At 36.0% G+C, this 18402-nt stretch overlaps 1 protein-coding gene across 1 annotated transcript in view; it reads right to left on the minus strand.

Moving 5' to 3' along the window:
* Nucleotides 1-15052, minus strand: part of LOC139316786 (trifunctional purine biosynthetic protein adenosine-3-like) — a 33587-nt gene extending 18535 nt beyond the window's left edge. Inside the window, exons 1-11 of the mRNA XM_070943630.1 lie at nucleotides 14908-15052; nucleotides 11763-11858; nucleotides 10037-10211; nucleotides 8792-8903; nucleotides 7675-7752; nucleotides 6478-6603; nucleotides 5772-5859; nucleotides 3506-3591; nucleotides 2951-3119; nucleotides 2399-2630; nucleotides 497-579 (exon numbers count right to left, since the gene is read on the minus strand). Coding sequence (XP_070799731.1) covers nucleotides 497-579; nucleotides 2399-2630; nucleotides 2951-3119; nucleotides 3506-3591; nucleotides 5772-5859; nucleotides 6478-6603; nucleotides 7675-7752; nucleotides 8792-8903; nucleotides 10037-10211; nucleotides 11763-11858; nucleotides 14908-15052 — 1390 coding nt within the window. The remainder of the gene's footprint in view (nucleotides 1-496; nucleotides 580-2398; nucleotides 2631-2950; nucleotides 3120-3505; nucleotides 3592-5771; nucleotides 5860-6477; nucleotides 6604-7674; nucleotides 7753-8791; nucleotides 8904-10036; nucleotides 10212-11762; nucleotides 11859-14907) is intronic.
* Between the last annotated feature and the right edge of the window lie 3350 nt (nucleotides 15053-18402).

An 18402-nucleotide genomic window follows, 5' to 3' on the forward strand; every position in this document is an offset into this window, starting at 1 on the left:
TGTTTTATTTTTGGCTGTTCACCGCCCTGAGTCCGAAAGGAGAAGGGCGGTATAGAAATTTAAATAAATAAATAAAATAAAAAAATAAAAAAACAAGAAAGTTGAGTTGCCTCTTGAAAAAAGCACCTTTGACACAACCATGACCTGGATGGCTGAAAATCTCCATAGACAATAAATGGAGATGCACCCAATTAAGTACAGTACATGTTAATGGATTCATATTACTTGAACTTGATTCCTTGATAATTCTACTAATTAAAAGTATACCTAGATAGAACTACATTTTCCAAAGGAAAACCTATTTGCTTTTAAATGATACACTGATGAATAACATAGGAGGTCATCTTGGAAAAAACATTCCCTCTGCTGTGTGTAAGAAAATGGGAATGATTATTATGAACTTGTTCTGTAATATGTAAGACTGATTATGTGCCATTATGTAATTTTCAATTCTGAACAACCACATAGATTTTCTCCATGACTATCTGTCCCTTACCTGGTTTTTCAGATCTTCCAACTGTGCACTCATTGCCAAAACTGAGTTCATCCAACTGGCTGCTTGGTTTAAATACATTCAGGCTTATTATCCAAATAACCAAAAATTTCAGTTTATTTTTAAACAGTCCTATGAGAGAATGGAAAACCTCCTCTGCTGCTGTTATTGATTCATGAAAATCATGACAAGTTATTTATAAAAATAATAAAGACGGGATGATATGTGTGTAAATGAAAATTGCTCTTGTGAAAAGAACTAGAGAAAAACATCCGAGCCAGTGGCGGGTTTGAAAACCTGTTGCTACCGGTTCACTTGTAGGCGTGTGGGTGCTCACACATGCACCACTTCTGCACATGCACAGAAGCGTCCAGGCGGGTGGGCGGAGCCTCCTGTCATTGCCGCTACCGGTTCGCCTAATCCGGGACGAACTGGTAGCAACCCACAACTGGTCCGAGCTAAATGAAAACAATCCAGGAAACTTTTGCCAAGGGTTGTTTGGTTCACCCTGAACAAAAAACTTATTTTAATTCCAAGTTCATTGAGAATTCTTCCATTCATCCTTCCCTTACCTAGTTTAGTACCCCTTGCAGCAGATAACACAGATGAATGATCCAAGATACTGCATGCTATGGAATCTGAAATTCTGTCTTCTTGTGATGGGGACCTCAATCAGAAATAAATGCAGTTGTAATTAATAAAGCAGGCACTTGCAGGACTCATGAGACTACATTGCAGTAAATATCAAACACTACTTTGATTGCTGTTGTTGTTAAACGAATTACATCCAGAGAAATAGTGAAAAAGTTCTGCATAAAAACAAGTAACCTAATACTTTCTGTACGTGAAACTATTGACAAATTATTTTTGTTCAATGGTGTATCTATAGAAGAGAATATTTGTAGTTCAGCACAGCTCAGGGTTGAATTGTGAGGTTTCTGCTGCTCTCTGAACTTGGTTGTTTTCTTGCAGACATTTCATTACCCAACTAGGTAACATCATCACAAGCTCAGAGAGCAGCAAGGGCCTCTCAATGGTATACATTAATAAGTGATAAATAATGTCAATCATTATTATATTTCATTAATTGGAACTGCTTATTAATTATTACTTATCTAATGAATTACTGTATATTTATTGAATATTATAATGGTTTTTAACAGAATGGTTGGCCTGCTATGATTTGAAATGAACTGGTATTAAGTCTGTAGAGGTAGACCTTCACTTATGACCACATTTGGACCTGGAATCTCAGTTGCTGAGTGAAGTGGTCATTAAGTGAGATGCCACATGACCACTTTGCTCAATGACCGCAATCCTGGCTCTCCCAGTTTGTCACAGTTTGCTCTTCCAGTTTGCAGAGCAGGTAAAAGATTCAATATAGTCCTATTCCTTCATTGACTTTTATGTATGTCATCCACCAAGAAACCAAAACTGTCTCAGTTTCAATGTTGTCTGGAGTTAAGATGCCATCACATGTTCCAATATTTGCTGAAGAAACACAAATTGGACACCGTGGCAATTAGCTAAATTGATATTATTCCTCTGAACAGTTTTTCTGTATCTTTAATATGTACTAATGAAATAATGTAACTGATAAGAACCTTTATAAACCATGTTCATGGATATAGTTTTTGTTTTTTAGGTGTTCTGAGATATAAATTTATTTTTATATTATTTTATTATGTTATGTTTATATTATTTTTTATTATGTTATCCTTGTAAGCCACTCAGAGTCACTGAGAGTGTGTAGGCAGCCATATACATTTTCTTAAATAAAATAAATAAAAATAAATACATTCCCAGAACAGCCCCCATTTTTGTTTAAGATGCTGATTGCAAGAAAATCCTAGGAAAAGTCATAGGTCATGGCTTAGTACATGTTATTTTCCATTGTTCACATACACAAACTGTCTGAAGAATGCAATAGTTTGATGGCTAATTTCTTTTCTGTAGATTGCACCCTGGATAGAAATGACTGCTAGTCCTTTGTAAATATCTTCAAGGCCTGATGTGAAGTCCTGCTTGACAGCTGTTACTGTAAGGATTCTGTTTCCATTACTCAATACTTTGCCTTCCTTTATTATAGTAGCTCCATGAAAGATTTCAAGGCCTAACTCTTTAGCCTGAAGAAGCCCTAAACAAATTGAAAGGAAAATTGGCATCATTATTTTTCTCACAATATTTCCTACAAATAGTTACTATTGTACTGCAGTTATATGGATAGTTCCCATACTCTGTGATGACTGGGAGACAAATTTTCTACTAACGAAAAATCTTCAATTTAATTATTTGTTTCTGTTTAGAAACTCTTGAAAAAAGACAAACCTAGGAAATAATTAAGAATGTTACATCTCAGAGGGAGTTCTAAGATGCTATTCTTTGAGCAAAGATTACTATCATCAAATATCAGAAGAAAAGACTGAGACATAAACTACATAAAAATAACGAACTTACCAGTGATTTCCATGCTTTTTTTATGACCTTGCAGATAGCTGCCATTTTCCATGGAAACTGACACGGCAGTACAATTATCCGACCAAGCCAATATAGAATTGCAGAGTTGGCCAGCAACTACAGCTTGGATAACTTCATAAAGATCACTCTTAAGAAGTTGAAGAATTATCTACAAAATTATGTAAAAAATCAAATACAAGTATTATAATAGTTCTAACTTCAGAATTCAGCTTTGTTGTTTTTTCTTTTCCCAAATGCTATATTTGTGTCTATCTAGTGGATCTGTGTAAGCACTAACATAAAGAATGATATTTTCAGGCAACATGGCAAAGTAGAAAAGCAATGGAAATTCCCTTTGGGTTCTATAGAAGAAAATATACTAGTATAATCTAGAAGCTAAAGCAGCATCTCCTTTGTTAGCTCACAATACTAATGCTGCATTATCAGCCGTAATGTACAAAGCATTAGAAAACAAAACACAACGGAAAGTAATCTAGTCCAAAACATTAATTTATTTTTTTAGTGTTTCATTGGAATTATATACCTCTCCTTTACCTGGCATTGTGGGTCACCAAAATGACAGTCAATACTTAAAACTTTCACACCATCTTTAGTAAGCATTAATTCTACCTGCAGCACACCTACATGGGGAAAAAAGGCAAAATAATGAATTTCGTAAAGCAGAATATATTTTCTGTCTTTTTTGCCTGTGGATGTAGGGTTTGTATTCTTAATTAGGAACCCTCACCCATCAGCTTTGTTCTCAGATCAGTCCTTACCTGATGCATGTAACATGACATCTCATAGAATAACATCTGAAGCAATCATTTGCTAACAAAGAAAATCAACTGATGTAGATTTCTCGGGGCTCCCACATCAGCGGTGAAATCCAGCAGGTTCTGACAGGTTCTGGAGAACCTGTAGCGGAAATTTTGAGCAGTTCGGAGAACTGGCAAATACCACCTCTGGCTGGCCCCAGAGTGGGGTGGGAATGGCTTGCCCACCAAGCCACGCCCACCAAGCCACACCATGCCCAGCAAACCACGTCCACAGAACCGGTAGTAAAAAAAATTTGGATTTCACCACTGTTCCACATACACAACAAGACAATCATCCAGAGTTATATCCAGGGTGCCAGAACTAAGTTTTGGTGTATTCGGGTCTTTTCCCATGTAAGATTGAGAGTATCTTGTCGACGTTTCGACGAGGTCCCACTCGTCATCTTCAGGCTGGTGTCTTTGGTTTCGTGCTTGTGCCAGGAAAGCGTGATCGGAGCTGCCGTCTCTCTATAAATACTGGTGGGGAGGTGTGGGGTGCTGGCTTTGTTGCTGTGAGCAGGTTGGTTGACTGCATTGTTACATCTTGATGAGTTAATGTTTGCAAATTAGTCAGCTGTTTCGTAACATCCTGTGTGGGTGAGGTCCTTGATGTGTGCCCATTAGTCTTTTGTATTTTAATGACCTGGGTAATGGGCTGTGTGTTAACATCCTGAGTTCTAGTGTTGTGATATCCTGAGTTTTTTGATGTAATGTCCTGAGCAGATGGCTGTGATGCCACATCCCGGGCTTTGGTTTGGCTCCGAGTTTGAGGTCTTGCCATGTGTTCATGGTGTGTGTCAGTTTGCTTTGTGTGGGGATCGGAAGCGGGTGCAGCAGCTGGTGATGCCGCCGTGGTCTGGCTCCGGGATGGTGGTTGTATTTCGTCTATGGGATGGGTTTGGGTTTGAATCTGGTGAGGATGATTGGTGGTGGTGTCATGTGTTATCTTGGATCTTCTGTTAATCTTTGTGGCTGGGACTCTTCTGTTGACTAGGGCTAGTTTCCAGATGTCTGGCAGGCAGGAGGTATCATCGCACCAGCCTGAAGATGACGAGTGGGACCTCGTCAAAACGTCGCCAAGATACTCTCAATCTTACATGGGAAAAGACCCGAATACACCAAAACTTGCACACATATATATATGTACAGTATATATATATATATATATATATATATATATATGTGTGTGTGTGTGTGTGTGTGTGTGTGTGTGTGTGTGTGTGTGTGTTTCTTCTAGCCAGGTTTTGCCTACGTAGCCAAGGTTTTTTTGTAGCTCCAGCTCAGTAGAATCTCATCTACTCGGTTCTGGGCTTTTTTCTTTTCTAACACCTAGCAAGCTCTCACTGCTAGGTGGGAGACCTAAATAGATCCATTTCTAGCTCGTTAGCTTTCATCAGTAGGCCACACCCATATCCTCCCTGTAAAGGCATAGTATCAATTTTCTTACTTCTTCGTAGGGTTTATGTGTGTTTTTCTTCTAGCCAGGTTTTATAATATATATATATATATATTATTTTTCAAAATATAAACATTCCATCTTTCCTTAAACAGTATGTCGTCTGGGTACAAATATCTCTGTGCAACAATCTTCAGCATTTACAACATCATTCACCCCATAAGCTTCTTCAGAGGCATTCAATTAAGCACATCAAGCAGCTGGACTAAAACAGGATTCACAACTTTTGTCAGCTCTCAGGCTTTGCACAGTAGGCCAAAGGTACCCCATCAGGAGCTGTTTCAGCTTTAATATTTTACTATTTATTTTACCATTTAAAAGAGTAGAATTCTACTTACCCAAATAAAATGTGGCTGTTTTCTCCTTCATTTTCTTATTATGCCTGAACTGAGATTTCAATAATAAGTTTTGGAAGAACTAAGAAGTCACATGCAAGACTTTAGTGGGGTGAGATGGTTGCAACCTTGAGACCATACTTTGTGCATAACTAGTCTACTATACTATCAACAATTCCTTTAAAAAATGAAAAATAAGTATAGCCCCTTACCTGCATATGACATACCTTCTTGCTTCATACCTTCAAGAATGTGTTGAAGGAGCGTGCTTTTAATTTTTTCCAGGAGAACTTCAGAAACCTAGTAAGTCAAGGAGACGAACACATTGAGAATTCTCTATTGTACATTCTCTTCAACAGCAAGACACAAACACGAGTTTGCTACAACAGCACATCTTCTAAATCCACATTGCAACCTAAACAGAAGGGCATACTTTAGAAGTCAAGATGCCATTGATTACCGATACTTATGAATCATTCAATACTGTCAGTGTGTATCTGTGTACATTGTGTGTGTGGGCTATGTGAGTATGGCTATGGCTGTGTTTAGAAGCGCAGCTTTTACATTCTAACCAAACACAGAACTTCTGATTCTCTCCTGCCAGGCAGAAACATCCCTATCCTTGTGTCCCAAGGATAAACACGTGTATTGTATACTGTATGTATGCTAAAATACAATGTCCTTGTACTTTGGTGCCAGAGGTTCCATATTTTAATGAAGGGCATAGCCCTCTGTGCACTATGTCTTTGTTTCTATAGAGAAAGGAAACCACCAATATCACTGAACGTTTAGAAAAGATAAAGTTGAATGATTGTTTACCCAGGAAGCCTACTAAAGTAACCAAATGTTTACTTATTTACTTAATATATAAGGCTTCTTGGCATCTTTCAGTAAGATCATAGACCAAATATGATGCACCTTAGGAAAAGGGGCAAAGGCTCCTATTCCAACAATGCTTGGACTCTGATGGTCATTCAGCAGCTGCTTCTGGACCCGAACTGGTGGCATGGGAATAAAAGTGGTTCCATCAACAAAGCATAAATACTGGAAGAAGAGCAAAAAAGAATGGATTATATATATGATAAATGAAATCCATGTTTTTATTGTATTTGTATTTCAATTAACACACGCTAGACCTGCAAATTGTTCAACAAGCCTTTCCAGCTCTACTCTGGCTTCTTAACTTAAGTTTGTTTCACATCAGGGAGGTTAACATTATCCCTACAACTATCTACTCCTCTCTGGTTTTCTTCCTGTTCTTTCCCAAATCTACAAACCTTCATCTTTCCTTACTTTGAACTCCATGAATGTGGAGGTGGGAAAGGATCAATGCAAGAAAACACATTTCTATGACTCCTTCACCATAATGCTTTTAAAATTATTATTTTTTTCTGGCTTTTAATAATATTTTCAAACAAAATTCTTAAAAATGTTAAAGCTCGGCACTACTGTATTTTTAAAACTTCAATTGCCCTAAAAATTTTGGATACATGCATTCACTCTCAGCCCCCTCCCCACATATACCGGTACATACTGTGTGTGAGTGAGTGAGTGAGTGAGTGAGTGTGTGTGTACATATACATACAAAAATATATCAAGGCTTGTCGCCTGTAATCAACTTGGTTTTAGGCCACATGCTAAACCTAGAGAGTCAATGCCTTGTGTAGCTTTTGCACTTGCTTCTTTTTTAAAAATGCTGACAATGCTCTTTGCACAGGAGTTACCACAAAGAATTACATTAAAACTTGTTCTACAAGGGACTCTTTCTTTAAGCATTTGTTGGATTAGTTAAAATATTTGTGTATTCTCCAGAAACTTATGCACTTATTTTATCCATAGGAGTCCTACAGCCACCTAAACTGATTGACTAGCATGAGTTTACTCAGAGAACAGAATGAGAATTTAAATCCAAATATGTCAATCCAACAAATTAACTGTATCTGAACTTCTACAATCAATAATACTTAGCACTACTGTCATGCTCAACACTTTTCTAAGCACTATGCTAGCTTTATTTTTGATGTTAATAATCACACTAGAGTATGTAATCAGGGTAAAAAGCAACCCAAGCAAACAATGGTAATTCTCACACATATATTTAATAAAACAACATACTGAAAATTCTTCCCCTTTAAGGAGTTCTTCGATGATAACTGTCTCAGACGAGTCTCCAGAATGACAACACATCTTGTCCTGCATTATAAATAGAACAGCCACTGGTCAAATCTGTTTTTGCTTTTCATCTTTCCTTTTTTTTTAATGAAAAACTATCTTTACAGCATTTCCAATATCAATACCACTTCGTTTTTCACATATAAAACTTTTTATAGAACATATTCTACTCATGGGTAATACAAGTCAAATCCTTAATAATTTCTTATCTTATATTATCACAATTAATTATAGAATTAGAGTCAAACCCCTGCTCAATGTGTCTTAAGTAATCATAGTATCAAATGGGGTACTATACACATCAGCATACCTGCATATATAATAGCTACTGTTATTACGTTGCAAAGTTAGGCCCCAAAGTGGCAAATGGAATTAGTGTTTTGTATAATGGTCTACTCTACATAGACAAAAATACCAGCCAGGGATTAAAAAAAATTCCCTTCTCTTCCAATTTTGTTTTGTTTAAAAAAAAAAACACCTTAAAATTGTCCAAGTTTTGTTCCTGAGATGGTAGCTTTTTTTAAGCAGAAAATATTTCCAACGTAAGTGTTTTATAGGCAATGTCCTCTACATTCTCTTATGATAGGAAGAGCTCCATCACTTGTGTTTATGGATGCATAGCTAATTCAGTTGAGTGCCACTGTTAGGAAGATGTTTAATTTTAACCATATCATAGATAAGCTTTTCTCTTTGTCAGTACTATTTTATTAGAATATTTGTATCCTATTTTGGATTACACAAGTCAATGGTCAGAAGAAAATACTCTGAAAACAAAGAAACATTTAGCAGAGATCTGACTCTGCATTTATAATAAATATGCAGAAAAGAAAGGACATACCATCAAATGTAGTTTATAATCAATTTTGGCCCACTGATTCACTGATTCACTTTAATATATTGCAACTTCACTTACTGAATTCAGTAAGCTTACAGCAATTATAAACCAAAATGAATCACATTAAGGGGTTCATATATTGTCTGAAGTCATAATGTGATTTATGTATTTTCTTAGTATTATGTATAAATACAGAGAATACTTTTACATAGAAATGTAAGTCACCTGAAGAATATCTTGTGCTGCCTTAGAGGCATCTGCTCTGTTGGATGCAAGAACTATTTTTTTTCTAGGACCGAAACTACTAGGTTTGATCACCAATGGAGGAAAATCTGTGCTTTAAAATAAGATAGAGCATATTAGAAGAAAATGTACAGGATATGATCTAAGATCTCCTTCTGTAAAACTACAGACTGGAAAACTATATGACAGAATCAAGGACCAACATTATTCACAGGACTCCTACAATTCTAATCAGCATTATGTAAATGCTTCAATAAGGGTGAATATGCATAGTACAGTCTTGAAGGTAGAAGAGTAGAGGTCTCAGGATTCAATCTGGGATTACAATTATTACAATTATTCCTAGACTTCCTCTTGAGAAACCTAATAAATTACCTCTAAAGTTGCTGAAAAAACAGAACTTTGTTCTTTTTTCTAGCCTTATCTACATTTTCTGCCTCTGTTTTGAAAGATGGAAATCTTAATTTTATTACCTTATGGAGGGGCTTGGTTAAACTGCCTCACATGAGACTCAAAAGTTGACTGACCTCTGGCATAAGGTGATAATCTGCATCATTGTGCATGCAGGCTAGAATTCTCAATAATATGTTTTTTAAAAAATGATTATAGTAATGTATTACTGTCAACATATTTTTGATTGTTTATATTGTTTCTAAGACTTTTTCTATATTATTTTATCAAGGAATAATAGTACTATTTTCTTTTTACTTTATAATAGTCATGTTGACACATAAAATCTATACTTGTCCAATCTGATTCTTTTAGCTATTTAAAAGTCAAGCTTTTAGCTTCTAACTTGCATGAACTGGCCATTCATAGTGAACCTCCAGAACTGGGGTAGAACTTGCTCAGAGATGTGGCAATCTGCTTCAAGAAACTGATTAAAAAGGAAGAAAGATTAGTGTGAGGTGTGCTCTCTCACTACTGTGGACCATGATAACAGTCTTCTTTATCTAATGTTTCCTTCTGATGTGTCACCAGAAAGAATGGTTTTTGTGCTTAAATTTCTTTTTTTAATCAATGAAAACAGATTTTGGCAAATATGTTTCAGTAATGTTATATAAGTTATTTCATACTATTAGGCATAAAAAAGAGGAAATATTCTTCGTATATAGAGTCTTAAAATGCTTGTAAGGTCCTCCTGTATCAAATTATTTTATTAGAAACACAATCATTGCTTAAGAACAGATAGTCTAAATACTTCAGTGAAAGAAAGAAAGTATTTACCTGTTAATAAAAGCACATGCTTCTTTAGGATTTGAAAAGGCTTTCCATCTTGCTGTGGGAATTCCATGCTGATCAAGAAAGATGTTAGTGAAATATCTATTTGTTCCCAACTGGGCTGCCTTGGCTGTAGGGCCAAAACACTGAATTCCAGCTGCTACCAAGTCATCAACAATTCCTAGTAATGAAATACTGAAAGGCTCAGATAAAACTGCTTATGTAATTGAATGTCATATTATTGTACTGTCCCAGAAGAAAGAGCATTTTAAAAATACATCATTGCTATGAAAAGGGAAGAGTTTGGAATATAATGAGGTTGTTGGAAAGATTATGTTAATCCATTTTTAAAGACAACATTATTAGTCATCAGTGGCTATATGAATATTCATTAATACACATATTAATGGTTGTAAGAATGGAGTGCACATGGAATGAAATTTAGGATTTTGCTTATCAGTCTCTTTAGTACATTTGGGGCATGAATCTAAGAAGTAGGTAGCTGAATTACAGTTATAAGGACTCTGTCCACTTCTTCAGGTCTAACAGGATCAAACTGTTCCTAGAAACCAAATAAGACTGTACCCAGTTACCTTGCCTGGACCCAGACCAGGTGGCATTCAAATTGGAATGAATGTGAGCAATTTTGCCTGCAAATTCTTTCCTACAACTTTGTCTGAATCACCTTTCTCCAGGACGACTCAGGTCACCTTTTATTTATATTATTATTATTATTATTATTATTATTATTATTATTATTATTATTATTATTATTTTGTCAAGAACGTATTTGGTAATAAGCATAAGCATGGATTGGATACATAAAATAGATACAAATAGAAGAAACATTAGTACAGGGACGGTAGGCACGTTGGTGCTCTTATACACGCCCCTTACAGACCTCTTAAGAATGGGGTGAGGTCAACAGTAAACAGTCTTAGGTTAAAATTTTGGTGATTTTGGGATGAAACCACAGAGTCAGGTAGTGCATTCCAGGCATTGACCACTCTGTTGCTGAAGTAATATTTTCTGCAATCGAGTTTGGTGCGGTTTACCTTAAGTTTGTATCTATTGTGTGCTCGTGTATTGTTGTGGTTGAAGCTGAAGTAAGAAGACCACCAGTTGGCTATCTGTAGATAGTCAATACAGGTTGGAAAGAATTGTCACTTTGCTGCCCTGTCCATGAACCACTGGGAGTGACAGGATCCATGAGAGGGGAGAAGTCACAGGGAGATGATTTGATCCAATGATATGCGTAGGCCCATGACTGTCATGGTGGCCGTTAACTTCTGAGCACCTCAGAAGTTAATGGGAAGGCAAATTCAAGATGGAAGATACTTTGTATTATCAATTAAGTTAAATTATAGATTACTAATTAAAAGATACTGTGTGCCTAATCTATATTTTTTTCCTAGTTTTTGTAGAAAAAAGATGTGGGAAAACACAAGAAGGCTGCAAAAGTAAGATGATGGTATATGGATTCCCTATAAAATTTGCCAAATGAGGAATGGTAATTGCATGACAAAAACATCATCTGAAAGCATCCTTGTACTCCATAACAGCAAACTACAGTACTGCAAACCATTATCAAATATTTAGAATGCCATTCAATCATGATGTATCAACACTGAACTCCTTGCCCAGGATTGTACATCATTCTATAGGCCAAGACTGGGAGATTAATTTTAATCTAAGTTCAAATCCTCAGCTTTGTAGGATGTTCAGAGCTTACCAGCAGCAAGCAAAGTTTCTGGTCCAGCAATCACACACCCAATGTTATGATCTTTGCAGAACTGGGAAAGGATAGCATGGTTGCTAATTAAAACACCTGAAATATATAATAAAAACACATAATTTAAGATCCAGATACTAAATATGAGAGCTGTGCTCCCAAGGGAAGCAGAAAAAATCATGCAGTTAATGAAAATAATAATTTCAAAAATGTATATAAAGGGTTGGCTGAAGAACTCTTACATGTGAGGGGCAGTTTCCATTTTTTTTTTTTTTTACAATATGCTAAGTTTGGTTGGTTTTAGTACTGATTAGTTTTTATGCAGTAATGCAAACTCAACTTGTTTGATAAGTTTTGATTGAGGACTTCCTGGGAACATGGCTAATTGAACACACGCATGGGGAGAGATCTCAGAAGGATTTCTCCCTGGAGTGTTCCTCTTCAGCCTTCTAACTGAAGGGATTGATATCCCATCAGTTTTTTATGACCCACCCAGTAAGGATGTGTCGAATAACTTCCCCTCGGGACTTTAAATACAGCTATAAGATGGCAGATTGCTTTTGGAGTTGAACTCCAAAGCTGTCTGCATGCCAAAAGCTGGGAGGAGAGAGGCTGCAATCTGTTCGGGGGCTTAAGAAGTCCTCATTTTTGGAAATTCATGTTTCAAAATGACAGTAAGTTATGCCTTCCTTATCTTAATCACCTTCAAAGACTATTATCCTATCTCAAGTCAATTTAAAAGAGGCCCTTTCCAGCAACAGCCTGCTATACCTTTTTGAAGACCTGCACCATTTTAGGGATTTCTTTTTGTCTTAAAGAACAAGGAAGAAGGCTGCTAAGGCAAGCCAAATAAAGAAGTGGGCGGAGAGTGGGGGAAAAGGCTGACTGAGAAAGAGAAAGATTGAAAGCTATGGTTTTAGTTTACTATTGTAGTAGTAGCTTGCTTGGTCTTCTTAGCTGTGGGTAGCTAAAATCTTCTGATTCTGATTAAAAGAGAAAACCAAGATGGTGGAGCAAAGTATTATAGATATATTTGAAACATCTCTAAATAAAATACATCAATTTGTGGATCAGTTGTTCTCTGAGGATAAAAAATCCTCTCAAAATACTTCTGAGATGCAAACATGTGGAGAATGTTACCAAACTGCCAAGGCAACTTCACAAGTAGCTGAAAATGCAGAGGAGTTTATCGTAGCTTCAGAAGAGCCAGATATTAACTTTCACTTTCGTCCTCATTATTATGGTTCAAATGTAAACCTCTCAACACAACTGAAAGAAGAACTTCGAGAAAAAAGACAAATTTAGGACATTTTCTTTAAGGACATTAACAAGGTTGAGGATCTCCTGTTAAAAAGAAAGGACTACAAGTCTTTGATACTTCCAGAGAAGAAAAAGATTTTACTCCATGAAGATAAGCTGGAAGGAGTGACTTAAACTTAATGAGTTAATTGGAATCAGGATGCATTTCTCTCTGCTTGATATGTGCAACAGAAAGAAAGGTTTAACCCAAAATTTGCAAATATATTTTTTTACATATATATAAAATGCTTAAGTAACTTTTAAAGTAGGCAAAAGCTATTGAAAATGTACCTGTATTAAGAGAAAGTAAAAGAAAATGATATATCAGTTTAAAGAAAAACTCTGTATGTTAAAAAGGATGCTTATAAAAAGAAAAAATATTCTATAAGGGTAGTTTGGAGGGAGGTAAATGCATTATTGAAGTTTAAAGATTGTATGTTAAAGAATAAGATATATTAGAAGTTTTGACTTTTTAAAAAGTGTCTTTTTTGGTTTTAAAAAGTTTAGTACTTTGAAGGAAAAAAAGGGTGTGAAAGGGGAAAAAAGGTTCCCCCCTCCCCCCCTTTTTTTAGGCCAAAGAATTTAAAGAATGCAATAGATTTTGTAAATAAAAATGGTGACAGTTCATAAGGATTACCAGGTGCAAATAGAAACACATTATTTCCATAGCAAGGAAGATAAAGCAGCAATTGTTAAACTAATTAGTTTATTTAAAGAGGAAAATGTGTTCTTATTTGTGTAGGAAGTTAGCATCCACCCCTTTCCTGGAAGAATGAAATATTTTAGGAAATATTAAAAAGGCAGAATATTATATTTCCCTGGATGAGAAATGGAGAAATATGTTTTAAAGACAAAACAGCTTCCTGCCTCCCCCCCACAAACCTTTGTTAATGGGCCAGAGGCAGAAACTCAATCCTTTGTCAAAGAACCATAATCTGCAAAACAATAGGACCCATCTAGGAAAGAAACTCACCACATGGCACCTGGGAAGATTACATTAGCCAGCAAGGCTAGCTTAGACTCCCACCCCTTGGGAGTCTGACAACCAATCATGATACTCTTTCGGGGCCCCAGGAAGTTCAAAGCCAGAGAGAGCATAAAACCTGGGGACTCGCTGTATCTCGCCCTTTTCTGTTCAGGAACTCAAACCATGTGATCCTGTACACCATTATACCATCTTTCCAAGCAGTCTCCATGTTTCCAGTGTCTTTTTCCCCACTTGGAGCTGAACCCAGAAAGATATTTCTTCCTACATTTGGATATCACTTCTGGAATTTGTGCTTGTGGGGGAAAAAAAATGAAACTTTGGTCATGGTTTTGTTGATTAGAATGATTTGGTATTATAGAAATGGCTAGTTATATATTAATGTGTAAAAACAAAAAGTTGTGGCTGGAGTGTGTTATCTTGTACTCTGCTAGGAAGGGTTGGAAATCGATACCCCCTTTTCTGTTTTTTTTCTTCCCCCTTGTATTTCACACCCCCTTTCCCCATCCACTTTCCCGTCCTTAATTTCCTATTTTCTTTTTTTTTCTTTTTTTGTATTTTATATTTTCTATAATAAAATAAAAATGTTGAAAGGTAAGTTTTGATTCAATGTGTTGTACAGATCCAGAAAATTGGGTTAACTTACTAACCTAACTAAATTGACTCTATGAATCTAGCTACTTCTTCTTTCTATTTAATTCATATTAAATTGTTTTCTCTGTGTAATCATAAATCAAATGCATTGTCCTAAACATTTATTTTTGTACAATATGTAGTATAATGGATTGGGGAGGTATTATGGATTTTCCCCCCAGGGGCATTTAAATATATTAATGCATTGTCAAATAATAATCTTTTTACCTGAATTAGACATTTTCCCATCATTGGCTGTTCCGGCATTTCCTGGTGCAACCAGTACCTGTTTCAGATGTAGAGACTGTGCCAGCTTCCAAGCCAATGCATGTTCTCTGCCTCCACTGCCAATCACAAGCACTCGATCAGCCATTCTCTTATTCAAGCAAGCTGATGGATGGTGATTACTGACTTAAGACTGCATCAAAAAGGAGAATCAGTTTAAAATTTATTTGGTTAATGTCATACTAGTGACAAGCAATAGAAAAACAGTGCAAATGGTCCTGATTTATCTATAATTTAAAGCATGTTAAATGCAGTAACTGCAAAAGAATTGGCTAAAGAATTAAATTATAATAAAAGGGAATCAAAGTAATCAAAACATAATTGGACAAAAAGGTATTGACTTATATAAATATATATAGATCCTACAATGTACATTGCTCTTAATGTTACTTCCATTTATTTTGTTTCAGTAAACTGGAGCTATCATATTGGCTGCATATATCCATTTGATGGCAGGAAAAAGTTACATAAAATAACGTTGCTGCCATCCATCAGCTGTACAGATTTCTGTAGCTCTGATACAGCAGCCTTATGGTCATTCTCTTCAACTGAGAATGCAGCTTCGGGAGACAGACACATGAAGTGATGAGAGAAAAATGGGGACAACCCCATAGCCAGCCAAATCAGGCAAACTGTGATCTGTACCCCCATGGATCACCCCCTGGTGATCCATGGGGGTAGCCAGATTGTCCCCAGATCCCTAGGTTTATACAATGACTAACCTTCTAAAGTTTTTAAGTTGTGACACTTCATAAGAAGTCATTCAAGGCATGGAAGCTGGCAACCGCACAGAGAGAAATTGCAAGAATGAAAAGAAGAAGCAATTGAAAAGTGTGTTATGAAAAGAGCTATGCAATTAGCCTATCCCAATATTATTCTTGATTAGATAGTTTTATGCATGACAATAACATTGTGCCTTCATTTGTTGATTTTATTTTTTTAAAAAAATAAGCATCATAAATGCTGGGGCAGAAAAAACGGGAGTTCTCTTTAAATGTGACCTTTAAAATCCACTGCTGCACTTCTTGCCCATCAAATATGTTAATTACAGTACAGTGAAATATGTCTTTCTATCTCTACCACACATACAAAAAAAAAACCACATTACCTTTAGGTGAAAAAGCAGGCACTTGGGAAGGAGTGAGGTTATGATGGATCAGCCCTAAAGGATGTCTTAAATATAATTTCCCTCCACAAGTATGGTAGTTTAAGTCAAGATATGAGGAAAAACGGCCTCCTTTCACAAAACCTTGCATATGTCTCTGATCATGAATGATGTTGATAAAACCCTGAACATAATTTACATAAGTAGCATATGTGCCTACCCTACAATAATAACCAGCTGAAAACAAAGGGAGAAATAGCTTATTATTTACTTAACTTACCAAGGCAGTTGTAGGATCTGAGTAAATGCTACTACATTGGCAGTTTGGTTTCACTCAAAGTAGCCCACATAATTTGCTAATTTACATTGTTATTGTTTTATGCTAATAAAACATCTAATAAGCCTGACTCTTCATGCCCTTTTCTCTTCATGCCAGTATAAGAAATCCTTAGGTTGAGAGACAGTGACAGCTCCAGTGTTTTCTGTCATTAACCACTACTTCATATTGTCATTAAAAAAAAAGCCCCATCCCTAAGAAAACAAATAACAAATAAAAAACACCATAGATTGAAGAGAATTTATATTCCCATTTAGAGGACGTTTTTGATTTGAAAGATTTTGAAAATTATTTTTTTTTTACATCAATAGATGTCTATTTGGGGCTTGTGTATTATTTTCTTTTATAGTAAATTTCAGAATTCTATACAGAACTTGAAAAATCACTTTCAGCAATTTGGGAGATCTTAACTTTTCTGGGAAGGAAGGAAGGAAGGAAGGAAGGAAGGAAGGAAGGAAGGAAGGAAGGAAGGAAGGAAGGAAGGAAAGGAAGGAAAGGAAGGAAGGAAGGAAGGAAGGAAGGAAGGAAGGAAGGAAGGACACAAGATGGCAGCATAGAGATACAGAAGACATGAACTCCTTCCTGCCATGTAGTGATTATCTAATTCTTTATTACCTGGATACAGTACAGGTAGTCCTTGACTTACAGCCACAATTAACCTCAAAAATTCTGTTGATAAGTGAGACATTTGTTAAGTACGTTTTGCCCATTTTACGACCTTTCTTGCCTCAGTTGTTAAGTGAATCACTGCAGTTGATAAATTAGTAACCGGTTGTTAAGTGAATCTGGCTTCCCCATTGACTTTGCTTGTCAGAAGGTAAAAAAAGGTAATCACATGACCCCAGGACACTGCAACCGTCATAAATATAAGTCAGTTGCCAAGCATCTGAATTTTGATCACATGATCAAGAGGATGCTCTAAAGGTCGTAACTGTGAAAAATGGTCTTAAGTCACATTTTTCAGTGCTGTTGTAACTTTGAATGGTGACTAAATGAATTGTTGTAAGTCAAGGACTAGCTTTATTGTAATCCAAGTTTTTTGAGGGAACTTCTGAGATTCTCTGTGTATTATCTTCAACAGTTTGCTAGGAATTCTGGAAGTAACACTTTTGTAAATGATTTTATTACTATTAGGGCTATCAGAACTGCAAAAAAATTAGATGACAACAAAGAGATTCAGAAATCTCTAACTGTTGGTTGTAATTTATCAGTCATTTGGATTTTTGTAGTCAAGATCTGGAAGGTCCTACTACTACCACATTTACCGAAAAAGTGCTGGGCCTCAGACTATGTCTTAAAACAGCAATTTTTGAGAACAATCAATGTTTATGAATTTTGAATGGAGTTGTTCATTGCTCAGATGATGTCTGCCTAGAAATTTCCACAAGAAAAGCTTGCTGATTGCTACTGTATAATAGCAGTATTTTTCTTGGGTTTATCTACTTATCTAAAGAAGGAACTAGAAGAGGTTAAGACTGTAGACAGAATGAGCAAGCATTTATCTGGATGGTCATATGAGTCTGATTTTGCATAATGTTTTCCTTGTTTTTTCTTCATTAGAGCTATAATCTAACATCTATATTATTTCTTAAGCAGTTTATCACAAAGCAATTTTTCTTCTTGAAACTAAAACAAAATTCCAAGATTCCAAAATGGACCACATGCTCAACATTTCTGAATGAAACCTTAAATTAAAACAAACCATTAACAACATTCAGCAAAAACAGATAAAGGAATTTTTAGCAATGGTTTACTCAGCATGGAAGGAAAGCCATAATGAGTAATTCCCTTCCCTTTGTTTTCTCCCCTGGGGCTTTAAGGCAGCCTAAATTGCCCATTGCAGTTACACCTGTTTTCAACTATAAAAGGAGAAGGTGGAGAACACCAGAGTGTGGGTGTGTGTAGCTGTGTTGCTGTATGTAGGAGAGCAGAAAGAAGGAATAATAAAAAAAAAAAAAGCTATCAGCTTAACAGACAAGTGTTGACAAAGCAGGAG

Source organism: Pituophis catenifer, unplaced genomic scaffold, assembly GCF_029215685.1.
Source record: "Pituophis catenifer annectens isolate HBS135680 unplaced genomic scaffold, rPitCat1.0.hap2 SCAF_4, whole genome shotgun sequence".
NCBI lineage: Eukaryota > Metazoa > Chordata > Lepidosauria > Squamata > Colubridae > Pituophis > Pituophis catenifer.